At 40.6% G+C, this 18,841-nt stretch overlaps 1 protein-coding gene across 1 annotated transcript in view; it reads right to left on the bottom strand.

Annotated features, from left to right (window-relative positions):
• LOC117357267 (eukaryotic translation initiation factor 3 subunit E-like) overlaps positions 1-18,175 on the bottom strand; it is a 104,250-nt gene extending 86,075 nt beyond the window's left edge. Inside the window, exon 1 of the mRNA XM_033937639.1 lies at positions 18,018-18,175. Within this exon, the coding sequence (XP_033793530.1) occupies positions 18,018-18,175 (158 nt within the window). The remainder of the gene's footprint in view (positions 1-18,017) is intronic.
• Positions 18,176-18,841: the final 666 nt, after the last annotated feature.

Raw genomic sequence — 18,841 nt, 5'->3', positions numbered from 1 at the left:
TTAATATACAACTAAGTTGATGTGTATTTTCCTTATTTCTCTCTCTACCTCCTCCCTCTCTTGTCCTTGCTACAATCCTGACTTTAAGCAGACCCCATTAACAATTCTCCTGCAGTGGTATAAAACCTGCTCTGATTTGTTCCCACTTTTTAGCTCAGTTGTACACTTAGCTGCTTTGTGGTTCATGTGTACATTTTAGCTGCTTTGTAGTTGATGTGTACATTTACCTTTTTTGTGGTTCAGTTGCATATTTAGCTTGTTTTGTGGTTCAGATGTACATTTTAGGTGTTTTCTGGTTTTTGTGTACGTTTGGGTTCTTTCTGGTTCTTGTGTACGTTTAGGTGCTTTGTGGTTATTGCGTACATTGAGCTGCTTTGTGGTTGATGTGTACATTGAGCTGCTTTGTGGTTCATTTCTACATTGACCTCTTATTTCTCTCTCTACCTCCTCCCTCTCTTGGCTTGCTACTCTCTTGCCTTGCTACTCTCCTACCTCCTTCATTAACAATTCTCCTGCCCTGACCTAAAAACTGTACTGATTTTCCCAACTTTGTTGTTTATTCTAAATTTAGTTGCTTTGTAGTTCATTCTAAAAGATTTGGAGGTGTGGGTGTGGCTATAAGGGGAGATGAGGAGGCCACAACAGCTAAATTTATAATGTACTACCAAGTCAATGCTTGTTTTCCTTATTTCTCTCTCTACCTCCTCCCTCTCTTGTCTTCTTATACTTCTGCCTTTAAGCATACCCCATTAACAATTCTCCTGCGCTGGCATAATTAACCCGCACTTGGTAGTTCATCGTAAATTGAGTTGCTTTGTAGTTCATTCTAAAAGTGATCGGAGGCATGGGTGTGGCTATAAGGGGAGATGAGGAGGCCACAACTGCTAAATTTATAATATACAACTAAGTTGATGTGTATTTTCCTTATTTCTCTCTCTACCTCCTCCCTCTCTTGTCCTTGCTACAATCCTGACTTTAAGCAGACCCCATTAACAATTCTCCTGCAGTGGTATAAAACCTGCTCTGATTTGTTCCCACTTTTTAGCTCAGTTGTACACTTAGCTGCTTTGTGGTTCATGTGTACATTTTAGCTGCTTTGTAGTTGATGTGTACATTTACCTTTATTGTGGTTCAGTTGCATATTTAGCTTGTTTTGTGGTTCAGATGTACATTTTAGGTGTTTTCTGGTTTTTGTGTACGTTTAGGTTCTTTCTGGTTGTTGTGTATGTTTAGGTGCTTTGTGGTTATTGCGTACATTGAGCTGCTTTGTGGTTGATGTGTACATTGAGCTGCTTTGTGGTTCATTTCTACATTGACCTCTTATTTCTCTCTCTACCTCCTCCCTCTCTTGGCTTGCTACTCTCTTGCCTTGCTACTCTCCTACCTCCTTCATTAACAATTCTCCTGCCCTGACCTAAAAACTGTACTGATTTTCCCAACTTTGTTGTTTATTCTAAATTTAGTTGCTTTGTAGTTCATTCTAAAAGATTTGGAGGTGTGGGTGTGGCTATAAGGCGAGATGAGGAGGCCACAACAGCTAAATTTAAAATGTACTACCAAATCAATGCTTGTTTTCCTTATTTCTCTCTCTACCTCCTCCCTCTCTTGTCTTCTTATACTTCTGCCTTTAAGCATACCCCATTAACAATTCTCCTGCGCTGGCATAATTAACCCGCACTTGGTAGTTCATCGTAAATTGAGTTGCTTTGTAGTTCATTCTAAAAGTGATCGGAGGCATGGGTGTGGCTATAAGGGGAGATGAGGAGGCCACAACTGCTAAATTTATAATATACAACTAAGTTGATGTGTATTTTCCTTATTTCTCTCTCTACCTCCTCCCTCTCTTGTCCTTGCTACACTCCTGACTTTAAGCAGACCCCATTAACAATTATCCTGCAGTGGTATAAAATCTGCTTTGATTTGTTCCCACTTTTTAGCTCAGTTGTACACTTAGCTGCTTTGTGGTTCATGTGTATATTTTAGCTGCTTTGTAGTTGTGTACATTTAGCCTTTCTTTGTGTTTCAGTTGCATATTTAGCTTGTTTTGTGGTTCAGATGTACATTTTAGGTGTTTTCTGGTTTTTTGTGTACGTTTAGGTTCTTTCTGGTTCTTGTGTACGTTTAGGTGCTTTGTGGTTATTGCGTACATTGAGCTGCTTTGTGGTTGATGTGTACATTGAGCTGCTTTGTGGTTCATTTCTACATTGACCTCTTATTTCTCTCTCTACCTCCTCCCTCTCTTGGCTTGCTACTCTCTTGCCTTGCTACTCTCCTACCTCCTTCATTAACAATTCTCCTGCCCTGACCTAAAAACTGTACTGATTTTCCCAACTTTGTTGTTTATTCTAAATTTAGTTGCTTTGTAGTTCATTCTAAAAGATTTGGAGGTGTGGGTGTGGCTATAAGGGGAGATGAGGAGGCCACAACAGCTAAATTTATAATGTACTACCAAGTCAATGCTTGTTTTCCTTATTTCTCTCTCTACCTCCTCCCTCTCTTGTCTTCTTATACTTCTGCCTTTAAGCATACCCCATTAACAATTCTCCTGCGCTGGCATAATTAACCCGCACTTGGTAGTTCATCGTAAATTGAGTTGCTTTGTAGTTCATTCTAAAAGTGATCGGAGGCATGGGTGTGGCTATAAGGGGAGATGAGGAGGCCACAACTGCTAAATTTATAATATACAACTAAGTTGATGTGTATTTTCCTTATTTCTCTCTCTACCTCCTCCCTCTCTTGTCCTTGCTACAATCCTGACTTTAAGCAGACCCCATTAACAATTCTCCTGCAGTGGTATAAAACCTGCTCTGATTTGTTCCCACTTTTTAGCTCAGTTGTACACTTAGCTGCTTTGTGGTTCATGTGTACATTTTAGCTGCTTTGTAGTTGATGTGTACATTTACCTTTATTGTGGTTCAGTTGCATATTTAGCTTGTTTTGTGGTTCAGATGTACATTTTAGGTGTTTTCTGGTTTTTGTGTACGTTTAGGTTCTTTCTGGTTCTTGTGTACGTTTAGGTGCTTTTTGGTTATTGCGTACATTGAGCTGCTTTGTGGTTGATGTGTACATTGAGCTGCTTTGTGGTTCATTTCTACATTGACCTCTTATTTCTCTCTCTACCTCCTCCCTCTCTTGGCTTGCTACTCTCTTGCCTTGCTACTCTCCTACCTCCTTCATTAACAATTCTCCTGCCCTGACCTAAAAACTGTACTGATTTTCCCAACTTTGTTGTTTATTCTAAATTTAGTTGCTTTGTAGTTCATTCTAAAAGATTTGGAGGTGTGGGTGTGGCTATAAGGGAGATGAGGAGGCCACAACAGCTAAATTTATAATGTACTACCAAGTCAATGCTTGTTTTCCTTATTTCTCTCTCTACCTCCTCCCTCTCTTGTCTTCTTATACTTCTGCCTTTAAGCATACCCCATTAACAATTCTCCTGCGCTGGCATAATTAACCCGCACTTGGTAGTACATCGTAAATAGAGTTGCTTTGTAGTTCATTCTAAAAGTGATCGGAGGCATGGGTGTGGCTATAAGGGGAGATGAGGAGGCCACAACTGCTAAATTTATAATATACAACTAAGTTGATGTGTATTTTCCTTATTTCTCTCTCTACCTCCTCCCTCTCTTGTCCTTGCTACAATCCTGACTTTAAGCAGACCCCATTAACAATTCTCCTGCAGTGGTATAAAACCTGCTCTGATTTGTTCCCACTTTTTAGCTCAGTTGTACACTTAGCTGCTTTGTGGTTCATGTGTACATTTTAGCTGCTTTGTAGTTGATGTGTACATTTACCTTTTTTGTGGTTCAGTTGCATATTTAGCTTGTTTTGTGGTTCAGATGTACATTTTAGGTGTTTTCTGGTTTTTGTGTACGTTTGGGTTCTTTCTGGTTCTTGTGTACGTTTAGGTGCTTTGTGGTTATTGCGTACATTGAGCTGCTTTGTGGTTGATGTGTACATTGAGCTGCTTTGTGGTTCATTTCTACATTGACCTCTTATTTCTCTCTCTACCTCCTCCCTCTCTTGGCTTGCTACTCTCTTGCCTTGCTACTCTCCTACCTCCTTCATTAACAATTCTCCTGCCCTGACCTAAAAACTGTACTGATTTTCCCAACTTTGTTGTTTATTCTAAATTTAGTTGCTTTGTAGTTCATTCTAAAAGATTTGGAGGTGTGGGTGTGGCTATAAGGGGAGATGAGGAGGCCACAACAGCTAAATTTATAATGTACTACCAAGTCAATGCTTGTTTTCCTTATTTCTCTCTCTACCTCCTCCCTCTCTTGTCTTCTTATACTTCTGCCTTTAAGCATACCCCATTAACAATTCTCCTGCGCTGGCATAATTAACCCACACTTGGTAGTTCATCGTAAATTGAGTTGCTTTGTATTTCATTCTAAAAGTGATCGGAGGCATGGGTGTGGCTATAAGGGGAGATGAGGAGGCCACAACTGCTAAATTTATAATATACAACTAAGTTGATGTGTATTTTCCTTATTTCTCTCTCTACCTCCTCCCTCTCTTGTCCTTGCTACAATCCTGACTTTAAGCAGACCCCATTAACAATTCTCCTGCAGTGGTATAAAACCTGCTCTGATTTGTTCCCACTTTTTAGCTCAGTTGTACACTTAGCTGCTTTGTGGTTCTTGTGTACTATTTTAGCTGCTTTGTAGTTGATGTACATTTACCTTTTTTGTGGTTCAGTTGCATATTTAGCTTGTTTTGTGGTTCAGATGTACATTTTAGGTGTTTTCTGGTTTTTGTGTACGTTTAGGTTCTTTCTGGTTCTTGTGTACGTTTAGGTGCTTTGTGGTTATTGCGTACATTGAGCTGCTTTGTGGTTGATGTGTACATTGAGCTGCTTTGTGGTTCATTTCTACATTGACCTCTTATTTCTCTCTCTACCTCCTCCCTCTCTTGGCTTGCTACTCTCTTGCCTTGCTACTCTCCTACCTCCTTCATTAACAATTCTCCTGCCCTGACCTAAAAACTGTACTGATTTTCCCAACTTTGTTGTTTATTCTAAATTTAGTTGCTTTGTAGTTCATTCTAAAAGATTTGGAGGTGTGGGTGTGGCTATAAGGCGAGATGAGGAGGCCACAACAGCTAAATTTATAATGTACTACCAAGTCAATGCTTGTTTTCCTTATTTCTCTCTCTACCTCCTCCCTCTCTTGTCTTCTTATACTTCTGCCTTTAAGCATACCCCATTAACAATTCTCCTGCGCTGGCATAATTAACCCACACTTGGTAGTTCATCGTAAATTGAGTTGCTTTGTAGTTCATTCTAAAAGTAATCGGATGCTTGGGTGTGGCTATAAGGGGAGATGAGGAGGCCACAACTGCTAAATTTATAATATACAACTAAGTTGATGTGTATTTTCCTTATTTCTCTCTCTACCTCCTCCCTCTCTTGTCCTTGCTACACTCCTGACTTTAAGCAGACCCCATTAACAATTATCCTGCAGTGGTATAAAATCTGCTTTGATTTGTTCCCACTTTTTAGCTCAGTTGTACACTTAGCTGCTTTGTGGTTCATGTGTATATTTTAGCTGCTTTGTAGTTGTGTACATTTAGCTTTCTTTGTGTTTCAGTTGCATATTTAGCTTGTTTTGTGGTTCAGATGTACATTTTAGGTGTTTTCTGTTTTTTGTGTACGTTTAGGTTCTTTCTGGTTCTTGTGTACGTTTAGGTGCTTTGTGGTTATTGCGTACATTGAGCTGCTTTGTGGTTGATGTGTACATTGAGCTGCTTTGTGGTTCATTTCTACATTGACCTCTTATTTCTCTCTCTACCTCCTCCCTCTCTTGGCTTGCTACTCTCTTGCCTTGCTACTCTCCTACCTCCTTCATTAACAATTCTCCTGCCCTGACCTAAAAACTGTACTGATTTTCCCAACTTTGTTGTTTATTCTAAATTTAGTTGCTTTGTAGTTCATTCTAAAAGATTTGGAGGTGTGGGTGTGGCTATAAGGGGAGATGAGGAGGCCACAACAGCTAAATTTATAATGTACTACCAAGTCAATGCTTGTTTTCCTTATTTCTCTCTCTACCTCCTCCCTCTCTTGTCTTCTTATACTTCTGCCTTTAAGCATACCCCATTAACAATTCTCCTGCGCTGGCATAATTAACCCGCACTTGGTAGTTCATCGTAAATTGAGTTGCTTTGTAGTTCATTCTAAAAGTGATCGGAGGCATGGGTGTGGCTATAAGGGGAGATGAGGAGGCCACAACTGCTAAATTTATAATATACAACTAAGTTGATGTGTATTTTCCTTATTTCTCTCTCTACCTCCTCCCTCTCTTGTCCTTGCTACAATCCTGACTTTAAGCAGACCCCATTAACAATTCTCCTGCAGTGGTATAAAACCTGCTTTGATTTGTTCCCACTTTTTAGCTCAGTTGTACACTTAGCTGCTTTGTGGTTCATGTGTACATTTTAGCTGCTTTGTAGTTGATGTGTACATTTACCTTTTTTGTGGTTCAGTTGCATATTTAGCTTGTTTTGTGGTTCAGATGTACATTTTAGGTGTTTTCTGGTTTTTGTGTACGTTTAGGTGCTTTGTGGTTAATGTGTACATTGAGCTGCTTTGTGGTTGATGTGTACATTGAGCTGCTTTGTGGTTCATTTCTACATTGACCTCTTATTTCTCTCTCTACCTCCTCACTCTCTTGCCTTGTTACTCTTTTACCTTGCTACTCTCCTACCTCCTTCATTAACAATTCTCCTGCCCTGACCTAAAAACTATACTGATTTTTTCCAACTTTGTTATTTATTCTAAATTTAGTTGCTTTGTAGTTCATTCTAAAAGATTTGGAGGTGTGGGTGTGGCTATAAGGCGAGATGAGGAGGCCACAACAGCTAAATTTATAATGTACTACCAAAGTCAATGCGTATTTTCCTTATTTCTCTCTCTACCTCCTCCCTCTCTTGTCTTCTTATACTTCTGCCTTTAAGCATACCCCATTAACAATTCTCCTGCGCTGGCATAATTAACCCACACTTGGTAGTTCATCGTAAATTGAGTTGCTTTGTAGTTCATTCTAAAAGTAATCGGATGCATTGGGTGTGGCTATAAGGGGAGATGAGGAGGCCACAACTGCTAAATTTATAATATACAACTAAGTCGATGCGTATTTTCCTTATTTCTCTCTCTACCTCCTCCCTCTCTTGTCCTTGCTACACTCCTGACTTTAAGCAGACCCCATTAACAATTATCCTGCAGTGGTATAAAATCTGCTTTGATTTGTTCCCACTTTTTAGCTCAGTTGTACACTTAGCTGCTTTGTGGTTCATGTGTATATTTTAGCTGCTTTGTAGTTGTGTACATTTAGCTTTCTTTGTGTTTCAGTTGCATATTTAGCTTGTTTTGTGGTTCAGATGTACATTTTAGGTGTTTTCTGGTTTTTGTGTACGTTTAGGTTCTTTCTGGTTCTTGTGTACGTTTAGGTGCTTTGTGGTTATTGCGTACATTGAGCTGCTTTGTGGTTGATGTGTACATTGAGCTGCTTTGTGGTTCATTTCTACATTGACCTCTTATTTCTCTCTCTACCTCCTCCCTCTCTTGGCTTGCTACTCTCTTGCCTTGCTACTCTCCTACCTCCTTCATTAACAATTCTCCTGCCCTGACCTAAAAACTGTACTGATTTTCCCAACTTTGTTGTTTATTCTAAATTTAGTTGCTTTGTAGTTCATTCTAAAAGATTTGGAGGTGTGGGTGTGGCTATAAGGGGAGATGAGGAGGCCACAACAGCTAAATTTATAATGTACTACCAAGTCAATGCTTGTTTTCCTTATTTCTCTCTCTACCTCCTCCCTCTCTTGTCTTCTTATACTTCTGCCTTTAAGCATACCCCATTAACAATTCTCCTGCGCTGGCATAATTAACCCGCACTTGGTAGTTCATCGTAAATTGAGTTGCTTTGTAGTTCATTCTAAAAGTGATCGGAGGCATGGGTGTGGCTATAAGGGGAGATGAGGAGGCCACAACTGCTAAATTTATAATATACAACTAAGTTGATGTGTATTTTCCTTATTTCTCTCTCTACCTCCTCCCTCTCTTGTCCTTGCTACAATCCTGACTTTAAGCAGACCCCATTAACAATTCTCCTGCAGTGGTATAAAACCTGCTCTGATTTGTTCCCACTTTTTAGCTCAGTTGTACACTTAGCTGCTTTGTGGTTCATGTGTACATTTTAGCTGCTTTGTAGTTGATGTGTACATTTACCTTTTTTGTGGTTCAGTTGCATATTTAGCTTGTTTTGTGGTTCAGATGTACATTTTAGGTGTTTTCTGGTTTTTGTGTACGTTTAGGTGCTTTGTGGTTAATGTGTACATTGAGCTGCTTTGTGGTTGATGTGTACATTGAGCTGCTTTGTGGTTCATTTCTACATTGACCTCTTATTTCTCTCTCTACCTCCTCCCTCTCTTGCCTTGTTACTCTTTTGCCTTGCTACTCTCCTACCTCCTTCATTAACAATTCTCCTGCCCTGACCTAAAAACTGTACTGATTTTTCCAACTTTGTTGTTTATTCTAAAATTTAGTTGCTTTGTAGTTCATTCTAAAAGATTTGGAGGTGTGGGTGTGGCTATAAGGCGAGATGAGGAGGCCACAACAGCTAAATTTAAAATGTACTACCAAAGTCAATGCTTGTTTTCCTTATTTCTCTCTCTACCTCCTCCCTCTCTTGTCTTCTTATACTTCTGCCTTTAAGCATACCCCATTAACAATTCTCCTGCGCTGGCATAATTAACCCACACTTGGTAGTTCATCGTAAATTGAGTTGCTTTGTAGTTCATTCTAAAAGTAATCGGAGGCATGGGTGTGGCTATAAGGGGAGATGAGGAGGCCACAACTGCTAAATTTATAATATACAACTAAGTTGATGCGTATTTTCCTTATTTCTCTCTACCTCCTCCCTCTCTTGTCCTTGCTACACTCCTGACTTTAAGCAGACCCCATTAACAATTATCCTGCAGTGGTATAAAATCTGCTTTGATTTGTTCCCACTTTTTAGCTCAGTTGTACACTTAGCTGCTTTGTGGTTCATGTGTATATTTTAGCTGCTTTGTAGTTGTGTACATTTAGCTTTCTTTGTGTTTCAGTTGCATATTTAGCTTGTTTTGTGGTTCAGATGTACTTTTTAGGTGTTTTCTGTTTTTTGTGTACGTTTAGGTTCTTTCTGGTTCTTGTGTACGTTTAGGTGCTTTGTGGTTATTGCGTACATTGAGCTGCTTTGTGGTTGATGTGTACATTGAGCTGCTTTGTGGTTCATTTCTACATTGACCTCTTATTTCTCTCTCTACCTCCTCCCTCTCTTGGCTTGCTACTCTCTTGCCTTGCTACTCTCCTACCTCCTTCATTAACAATTCTCCTGCCCTGACCTAAAAACTGTACTGATTTTCCCAACTTTGTTGTTTATTCTAAATTTAGTTGCTTTGTAGTTCATTCTAAAAGATTTGGAGGTGTGGGTGTGGCTATAAGGGGAGATGAGGAGGCCACAACAGCTAAATTTATAATGTACTACCAAGTCAATGCTTGTTTTCCTTATTTCTCTCTCTACCTCCTCCCTCTCTTGTCTTCTTATACTTCTGCCTTTAAGCATACCCCATTAACAATTCTCCTGCGCTGGCATAATTAACCCGCACTTGGTAGTTCATCGTAAATTGAGTTGCTTTGTAGTTCATTCTAAAAGTGATCGGAGGCATGGGTGTGGCTATAAGGGGAGATGAGGAGGCCACAACTGCTAAATTTATAATATACAACTAAGTTGATGTGTATTTTCCTTATTTCTCTCTCTACCTCCTCCCTCTCTTGTCCTTGCTACAATCCTGACTTTAAGCAGACCCCATTAACAATTCTCCTGCAGTGGTATAAAACCTGCTTTGATTTGTTCCCACTTTTTAGCTCAGTTGTACACTTAGCTGCTTTGTGGTTCATGTGTACATTTTAGCTGCTTTGTAGTTGATGTGTACATTTACCTTTTTTGTGGTTCAGTTGCATATTTAGCTTGTTTTGTGGTTCAGATGTACATTTTAGGTGTTTTCTGGTTTTTGTGTACGTTTAGGTTCTTTCTGGTTCTTGTGTACGTTTAGGTGCTTTGTGGTTATTGCGTACATTGAGCTGCTTTGTGGTTGATGTGTACATTGAGCTGCTTTGTGGTTCATTTCTACATTGACCTCTTATTTCTCTCTCTACCTCCTCCCTCTCTTGGCTTGCTACTCTCTTGCCTTGCTACTCTCCTACCTCCTTCATTAACAATTCTCCTGCCCTGACCTAAAAACTATACTGATTTTTTCCAACTTTGTTATTTATTCTAAATTTAGTTGCTTTGTAGTTCATTCTAAAAGATTTGGAGGTGTGGGTGTGGCTATAAGGGAAGATGAGGAGGCCACATCAGCTAAATTTATAATATACTACCAAGTCAATGCTTGTTTTCCTTATTTCTCTCTCTACCTCCTCCCTCTCTTGTCTTCTTATACTTCTGCCTTTAAGCATACCCCATTAACAATTCTCCTGCGCTGGCATAATTAACCCACACTTGGTAGTTCATCGTAAATTGAGTTGCTTTGTATTTCATTCTAAAAGTGATCGGAGGCATGGGTGTGGCTATAAGGGGAGATGAGGAGGCCACAACTGCTAAATTTATAATATACAACTAAGTTGATGTGTATTTTCCTTATTTCTCTCTCTACCTCCTCCCTCTCTTGTCCTTGCTACAATCCTGACTTTAAGCAGACCCCATTAACAATTCTCCTGCAGTGGTATAAAACCTGCTCTGATTTGTTCCCACTTTTTAGCTCAGTTGTATACTTAGCTGCTTTGTGGTTCATGTGTACATTTTAGCTGCTTTGTAGTTGATGTGTACATTTACCTTTTTTGTGGTTCAGTTGCATATTTAGCTTGTTTTGTGGTTCAGATGTACATTTTAGGTGTTTTCTGGTTTTTGTGTACGTTTGGGTTCTTTCTGGTTCTTGTGTACGTTTAGGTGCTTTGTGGTTATTGCGTACATTGAGCTGCTTTGTGGTTGATGTGTACATTGAGCTGCTTTGTGGTTCATTTCTACATTGACCTCTTATTTCTCTCTCTACCTCCTCCCTCTCTTGGCTTGCTACTCTCTTGCCTTGCTACTCTCCTACCTCCTTCATTAACAATTCTCCTGCCCTGACCTAAAAAACTGTACTGATTTTCCCAACTTTGTTGTTTATTCTAAATTTAGTTGCTTTGTAGTTCATTCTAAAAGATTTTGAGGTGTGGGTGTGGCTATAAGGGGAGATGAGGAGGCCACAACAGCTAAATTTATAATGTACTACCAAGTCAATGCTTGTTTTCCTTATTTCTCTCTCTACCTCCTCCCTCTCTTGTCTTCTTATACTTCTGCCTTTAAGCATACCCCATTAACAATTCTCCTGCGCTGGCATAATTAACCCGCACTTGGTAGTTCATCGTAAATTGAGTTGCTTTGTAGTTCATTCTAAAAGTGATCGGAGGCATGGGTGTGGCTATAAGGGGAGATGAGGAGGCCACAACTGCTAAATTTATAATATACAACTAAGTTGATGTGTATTTTCCTTATTTCTCTCTCTACCTCCTCCCTCTCTTGTCCTTGCTACAATCCTGACTTTAAGCAGACCCCATTAACAATTCTCCTGCAGTGGTATAAAACCTGCTCTGATTTGTTCCCACTTTTTAGCTCAGTTGTACACTTAGCTGCTTTGTGGTTCATGTGTACATTTTAGCTGCTTTGTAGTTGATGTGTACATTTACCTTTTTTGTGGTTCAGTTGCATATTTAGCTTGTTTTGTGGTTCAGATGTACATTTTAGGTGTTTTCTGGTTTTTGTGTACGTTTAGGTGCTTTGTGGTTAATGTGTACATTGAGCTGCTTTGTGGTTGATGTGTACATTGAGCTGCTTTGTGGTTCATTTCTACATTGACCTCTTATTTCTCTCTCTACCTCCTCCCTCTCTTGCCTTGTTACTCTCTTGCCTTGCTACTCTCCTACCTCCTTCATTAACAATTCTCCTGCCCTGACCTAAAAACTGTACTGATTTTCCCAACTTTGTTGTTTATTCTAAATTTAGTTGCTTTGTAGTTCATTCTAAAAGATTTGGAGGTGTGGGTGTGGCTATAAGGCGAGATGAGGAGGCCACAACAGCTAAATTTAAAATGTACTACCAAATCAATGCTTGTTTTCCTTATTTCTCTCTCTACCTCCTCCCTCTCTTGTCTTCTTATACTTCTGCCTTTAAGCATACTCCATTAACAATTCTCCTGCGCTGGCATAATTAACCCACACTTGGTAGTTCATCGTAAATTGAGTTGCTTTGTAGTTCATTCTAAAAGTAATCGGATGCTTGGGTGTGGCTATAAGGGGAGATGAGGAGGCCACAACTGCTAAATTTATAATATACAAGTAAGTTGATGCGTATTTTCCTTATTTCTCTCTACCTCCACCCTCTCTTGTCCTTGCTACACTCCTGACTTTAAGCAGACCCCATTAACAATTATCCTGCAGTGGTATAAAATCTGCTTTGATTTGTTCCCACTTTTTAGCTCAGTTGTACACTTAGCTGCTTTGTGGTTCATGTGTATATTTTAGCTGCTTTGTAGTTGTGTACATTTAGCTTTCTTTGTGTTTCAGTTGCATATTTAGCTTGTTTTGTGGTTCAGATGTACATTATAGGTGTTTTCTGTTTTTTGTGTACGTTTAGGTTCTTTCTGGTTCTTGTGTACGTTTAGGTGCTTTGTGGTTATTGCGTACATTGAGCTGCTTTGTGGTTGATGTGTACATTGAGCTGCTTTGTGGTTCATTTCTACATTGACCTCTTATTTCTCTCTCTACCTCCTCCCTCTCTTGGCTTGCTACTCTCTTGCCTTGCTACTCTCCTACCTCCTTCATTAACAATTCTCCTGCCCTGACCTAAAAACTGTACTGATTTTCCCAACTTTGTTGTTTATTCTAAATTTAGTTGCTTTGTAGTTCATTCTAAAAGATTTGGAGGTGTGGGTGTGGCTATAAGGGGAGATGAGGAGGCCACAACAGCTAAATTTATAATGTACTACCAAGTCAATGCTTGTTTTCCTTATTTCTCTCTCTACCTCCTCCCTCTCTTGTCTTCTTATACTTCTGCCTTTAAGCATACCCCATTAACAATTCTCCTGCGCTGGCATAATTAACCCGCACTTGGTAGTTCATCGTAAATTGAGTTGCTTTGTAGTTCATTCTAAAAGTGATCGGAGGCATGGGTGTGGCTATAAGGGGAGATGAGGAGGCCACAACTGCTAAATTTATAATATACAATTAAGTTGATGTGTATTTTCCTTATTTCTCTCTCTACCACCTCCCTCTCTTGTCCTTGCTACAATCCTGACTTTAAGCAGACCCCATTAACAATTCTCCTGCAGTGGTATAAAACCTGCTTTGATTTGTTCCCACTTTTTAGCTCAGTTGTACACTTAGCTGCTTTGTAGTTGATGTGTACATTTTAGCTGCTTTGTAGTTGATGTGTACATTTACCTTTTTTGTGGTTCAGTTGCATATTTAGCTTGTTTTGTGGTTCAGATGTACATTTTAGGTGTTTTCTGGTTTTTGTGTACGTTTAGGTGCTTTGTGGTTAATGTGTACATTGAGCTGCTTTGTGGTTGATGTGTACATTGAGCTGCTTTGTGGTTCATTTCTACATTGACCTCTTATTTCTCTCTCTACCTCCTCACTCTCTTGCCTTGTTACTCTTTTACCTTGCTACTCTCCTACCTCCTTCATTAACAATTCTCCTGCCCTGACCTAAAAACTATACTGATTTTTTCCAACTTTGTTATTTATTCTAAATTTAGTTGCTTTGTAGTTCATTCTAAAAGATTTGGAGGTGTGGGTGTGGCTATAAGGGAAGATGAGGAGGCCACATCAGCTAAATTTATAATATACTACCAAGTCAATGCTTGTTTTCCTTATTTCTCTCTCTACCTCCTCCCTCTCTTGTCTTCTTATACTTCTGCCTTTAAGCATACCCCATTAACAATTCTCCTGCGCTGGCATAATTAACCCACACTTGGTAGTTCATCGTAAATTGAGTTGCTTTGTATTTCATTCTAAAAGTGATCGGAGGCATGGGTGTGGCTATAAGGGGAGATGAGGAGGCCACAACTGCTAAATTTATAATATACAACTAAGTTGATGTGTATTTTCCTTATTTCTCTCTCTACCTCCTCCCTCTCTTGTCCTTGCTACAATCCTGACTTTAAGCAGACCCCATTAACAATTCTCCTGCAGTGGTATAAAACCTGCTCTGATTTGTTCCCACTTTTTAGCTCAGTTGTACACTTAGCTGCTTTGTGGTTCATGTGTACATTTTAGCTGCTTTGTAGTTGATGTGTACATTTACCTTTTTTGTGGTTCAGTTGCATATTTAGCTTGTTTTGTGGTTCAGATGTACATTTTAGGTGTTTTCTGGTTTTTGTGTACGTTTAGGGTTCTTTCTGGTTCTTGTGTACGTTTAGGTGCTTTGTGGTTATTGCGTACATTGAGCTGCTTTGTGGTTGATGTGTACATTGAGCTGCTTTGTGGTTCATTTCTACATTGACCTCTTATTTCTCTCTCTACCTCCTCCCTCTCTTGGCTTGCTACTCTCTTGCCTTGCTACTCTCCTACCTCCTTCATTAACAATTCTCCTGCCCTGACCTAAAAACTGTACTGATTTTCCCAACTTTGTTGTTTATTCTAAATTTAGTTGCTTTGTAGTTCATTCTAAAAGATTTTGGAGGTGTGGGTGTGGCTATAAGGGGAGATGAGGAGGCCACAACAGCTAAATTTATAATGTACTACCAAGTCAATGCTTGTTTTCCTTATTTCTCTCTCTACCTCCTCCCTCTCTTGTCTTCTTATACTTCTGCCTTTAAGCATACCCCATTAACAATTCTCCTGCGCTGGCATAATTAACCCGCACTTGGTAGTTCATCGTAAATTGAGTTGCTTTGTAGTTCATTCTAAAAGTGATCGGAGGCATGGGTGTGGCTATAAGGGGAGATGAGGAGGCCACAACTGCTAAATTTATAATATACAACTAAGTTGATGTGTATTTTCCTTATTTCTCTCTACCTCCTCCCTCTCTTGTCCTTGCTACAATCCTGACTTTAAGCAGACCCCATTAACAATTCTCCTGCAGTGGTATAAAACCTGCTCTGATTTGTTCCCACTTTTTAGCTCAGTTGTACACTTAGCTGCTTTGTGGTTCATGTGTACATTTTAGCTGCTTTGTAGTTGATGTGTACATTTACCTTTTTTGTGGTTCAGTTGCATATTTAGCTTGTTTTGTGGTTCAGATGTACATTTTAGGTGTTTTCTGGTTTTTGTGTACGTTTAGGTGCTTTGTGGTTAATGTGTACATTGAGCTGCTTTGTGGTTGATGTGTACATTGAGCTGCTTTGTGGTTCATTTCTACATTGACCTCTTATTTCTCTCTCTACCTCCTCCCTCTCTTGCCTTGTTACTCTTTTGCCTTGCTACTCTCCTACCTCCTTCATTAACAATTCTCCTGCCCTGACCTAAAAACTGTACTGATTTTTTCCAACTTTGTTGTTTATTCAAAATTTAGTTGCTTTGTAGTTCATTCTAAAAGATTTGGAGGTGTGGGTGTGGCTATAAGGCGAGATGAGGAGGCCACAACAGCTAAATTTAAAATGTACTACCAAATCAATGCTTGTTTTCCTTATTTCTCTCTCTACCTCCTCCCTCTCTTGTCTTCTTATACTTCTGCCTTTAAGCATACTCCATTAACAATTCTCCTGCGCTGGCATAATTAACCCACACTTGGTAGTTCATCGTAAATTGAGTTGCTTTGTAGTTCATTCTAAAAGTAATCGGATGCTTGGGTGTGGCTATAAGGGGAGATGAGGAGGCCACAACAGCTATCTTTATAATATACAACAAAGTCGATGCGTATTTTCCTTATTTCTCTCTCTACCTCCTCCCTCTCTTGTCCTTGCTACACTCCTGACTTTAAGCAGACCCCATTAACAATTATCCTGCAGTGGTATAAAATCCTGCTTTGATTTGTTCCCACTTTTTAGCTCAGTTGTACACTTAGCTGCTTTGTGGTTCATGTGTATATTTTAGCTGCTTTGTAGTTGTGTACATTTAGCTTTCTTTGTGTTTCAGTTGCATATTTAGCTTGTTTTGTGGTTCAGATGTACATTTTAGGTGTTTTCTGTTTTTTGTGTACGTTTAGGTTCTTTCTGGTTCTTGTGTACGTTTAGGTGCTTTGTGGTTATTGCGTACATTGAGCTGCTTTGTGGTTGATGTGTACATTGAGCTGCTTTGTGGTTCATTTCTACATTGACCTCTTATTTCTCTCTCTACCTCCTCCCTCTCTTGGCTTGCTACTCTCTTGCCTTGCTACTCTCCTACCTCCTTCATTAACAATTCTCCTGCCCTGACCTAAAAACTGTACTGATTTTCCCAACTTTGTTGTTTATTCTAAATTTAGTTGCTTTGTAATTCATTCTAAAAGATTTGGAGGTGCGGGTGTGGCTATAAGGGGAGATGAGGAGGCCAAAACAGCTAAATTTATAATGTACTACCAAGTCAATGCTTGTTTTCCTTATTTATAGCTCTACCTCCTCCCTCTCTTGTCTTCTTACACTTCTGCCTTTAAGCATACCCCCATTAATTCTCCTGCGCTGGCATAATTAACCCGCACTTGGTAGTTCATCGTAAATTGAGTTGCTTTTTAGTTCATTCTAAAAGTGATCGGAGGCATGGGTGTGGCTATAAGGGGAGATGAGGAGGCCACAACAGCAAAATTTATAATATACTACCAAGTCAATGCCCTCTTACAGTCAAGAGTGTGGAGCGCCACTTCTCCAGGAAAAAACACAGGAAGAACAATGGATTGGTTGAGGTGAAAATCCAAAACCACCTTAGGCAAGAATTTAGCATGGGTGCGGAGAACCACCTTATCATGATGAAAAACGGTGAAAGGGGGATCCGTCACCAAAGCCTGAAGCTCACTGACCCTGCAGGCAGACATGAGAGCAATAAGAAACACCAATTTCCAAGTGAGATACTTCAGATGAGCCCGATTGATAGGTTCAAAAGGAGGTTTCATCAACTGAGCAAGGACAACATTAAGATCCCAAACCACCGGAGGAGGTTTGAGAGGAGGATGAACATTGAAAAGGCCCTTCATAAACCTGGAAACCATCGGATGAATGGAGAGTGGTTTCCCCTCAAGCAACTGGTGAAAAGCAGCAATGGCACTGAGGTGGACTTGAATAGAAGTCAATTTGAGACCAGACTGAGACAAGTGCAACAGATAGTCCAGCACGGAAGAAAAGGAGGCAGAACGTGGCTCCAGGCGCAGAGCTGAACACCAAGAGGAAAATCTGGTCCACGTCTGAGAATAACACTGTCGAGTGTACTGCTTTCTGGACGCCTCGAGAACATCCCGAACAGATTGAGAGAACTGGAATGAGGCCGTCAGGTGCTGAGATACCAAGCTGTCAAATGCAGGGACTGAAAGTTGGGATGAAGAAGAGATCCTTGACTCTGAGAAAGCAGAGAAGGAAAAAATGGAAGAAGAGGCTCCCTGGCACTGAGTTGAAGAAGCAGGGAGAACCAGGGTTGCCTGGGCCACCGAGGAGCTATTAGAATCATGGTGGCGTGAACAGACTTGAGCGTGACTAGAGTCTTCAGAATCAGAGGAACTGGAAGGAATGCATACAGAAACAGATCCGTCCAGTCCAGGAGGAATGCATCCGCCTCGAGTTGGTGCAGAGAATAAATCCTGGAGCAAAATCAGGGCAGCTTGTGGTTTACGGGGTCCCCACCAAGCGAACACCTGACATAGAGTCAACGAACTGAGAGACCATTCGTGAGGTTGCAGAAGGCGACTGAGATTGTCCGTCAGGCAATTCTGCTGGCCATGAATGTAGACCGCTTTGAGAAAGATGTTGTGACAGATTGCCCAATCCCAAATCCTCAGAGCTTCTTGGCAAAGAGACAGGGAACCAGTACCTCCTACTTGTTGACATAATACATGGCCATCTGGTTGTCCATCTGCACGAGGACTACCCGGTCACGAAGCAGATGAAGGAAAGCCTGGAGAGCGTTGAAGATTTCTCGAAGCTCCAACAGATTGATGTGACAGCGTCGCACCTCGCTGGACCAAGGGCCTTGCATCCGGAGGCCATCGAGGTGAGCCCCCCCAAGCATAGGCCAACGAGTCTGTTATCAGGACCTTCTGCGCAGAGGGGGCGTGAAACAAAACCTCTGGAAAGATTGAAACAGCACATCCACCAGCAGAGAGATTGCTTCAAGGAAGGAATCACCGCAATCCGGCAAGAGACCGGATCGCAGTCCTGATGCCACTGCGAGGCCAGGGTCCACTGCGGAATGTGAAGGTAAAGGCCCTGTGTCCTAACAGGATCATCATGTTCTTGGCCTAGATCAGGGGTGTCAAAGTCCCTCCTCGAGGGCCGTAATCCAGTCGGGTTTTCAGGATTTCCCCAATGAATATGCATTGAAAGCAGTGCATGCACATAGATCTCATGCATATTCATGGGGAAATCCTGAAAACCCGACTGGATTCCGGCCCTCGAGGACCGACTTTGACACCTGTGGCCTAGATAGTTGAAAGAAGAGACACCTTCCAGCAAAGGCAGGTGAGTCTCCTGACGAGGTTGGGGTAGGAATGAGTGGAGATGAAGCATATCCAACACCGCTCCGATGAACTGGAGAGATTGGGACAGACATAACTGGGATTTTGGGAAGTTGATTTCGAAACCAGACTTTGAAGTAACAGAATAGTCTGTTGGGTCACTGAGATAACCTCTGATCGAGACGACG

This window comes from Geotrypetes seraphini, chromosome 3 (genome assembly GCF_902459505.1).
Source record: "Geotrypetes seraphini chromosome 3, aGeoSer1.1, whole genome shotgun sequence".
NCBI classification, from domain to species: domain Eukaryota; kingdom Metazoa; phylum Chordata; class Amphibia; order Gymnophiona; family Dermophiidae; genus Geotrypetes; species Geotrypetes seraphini.
The sequence above is the reverse complement of the archived record's forward strand: the minus strand, read 5'-3'. Positions and strand labels throughout refer to the sequence as shown.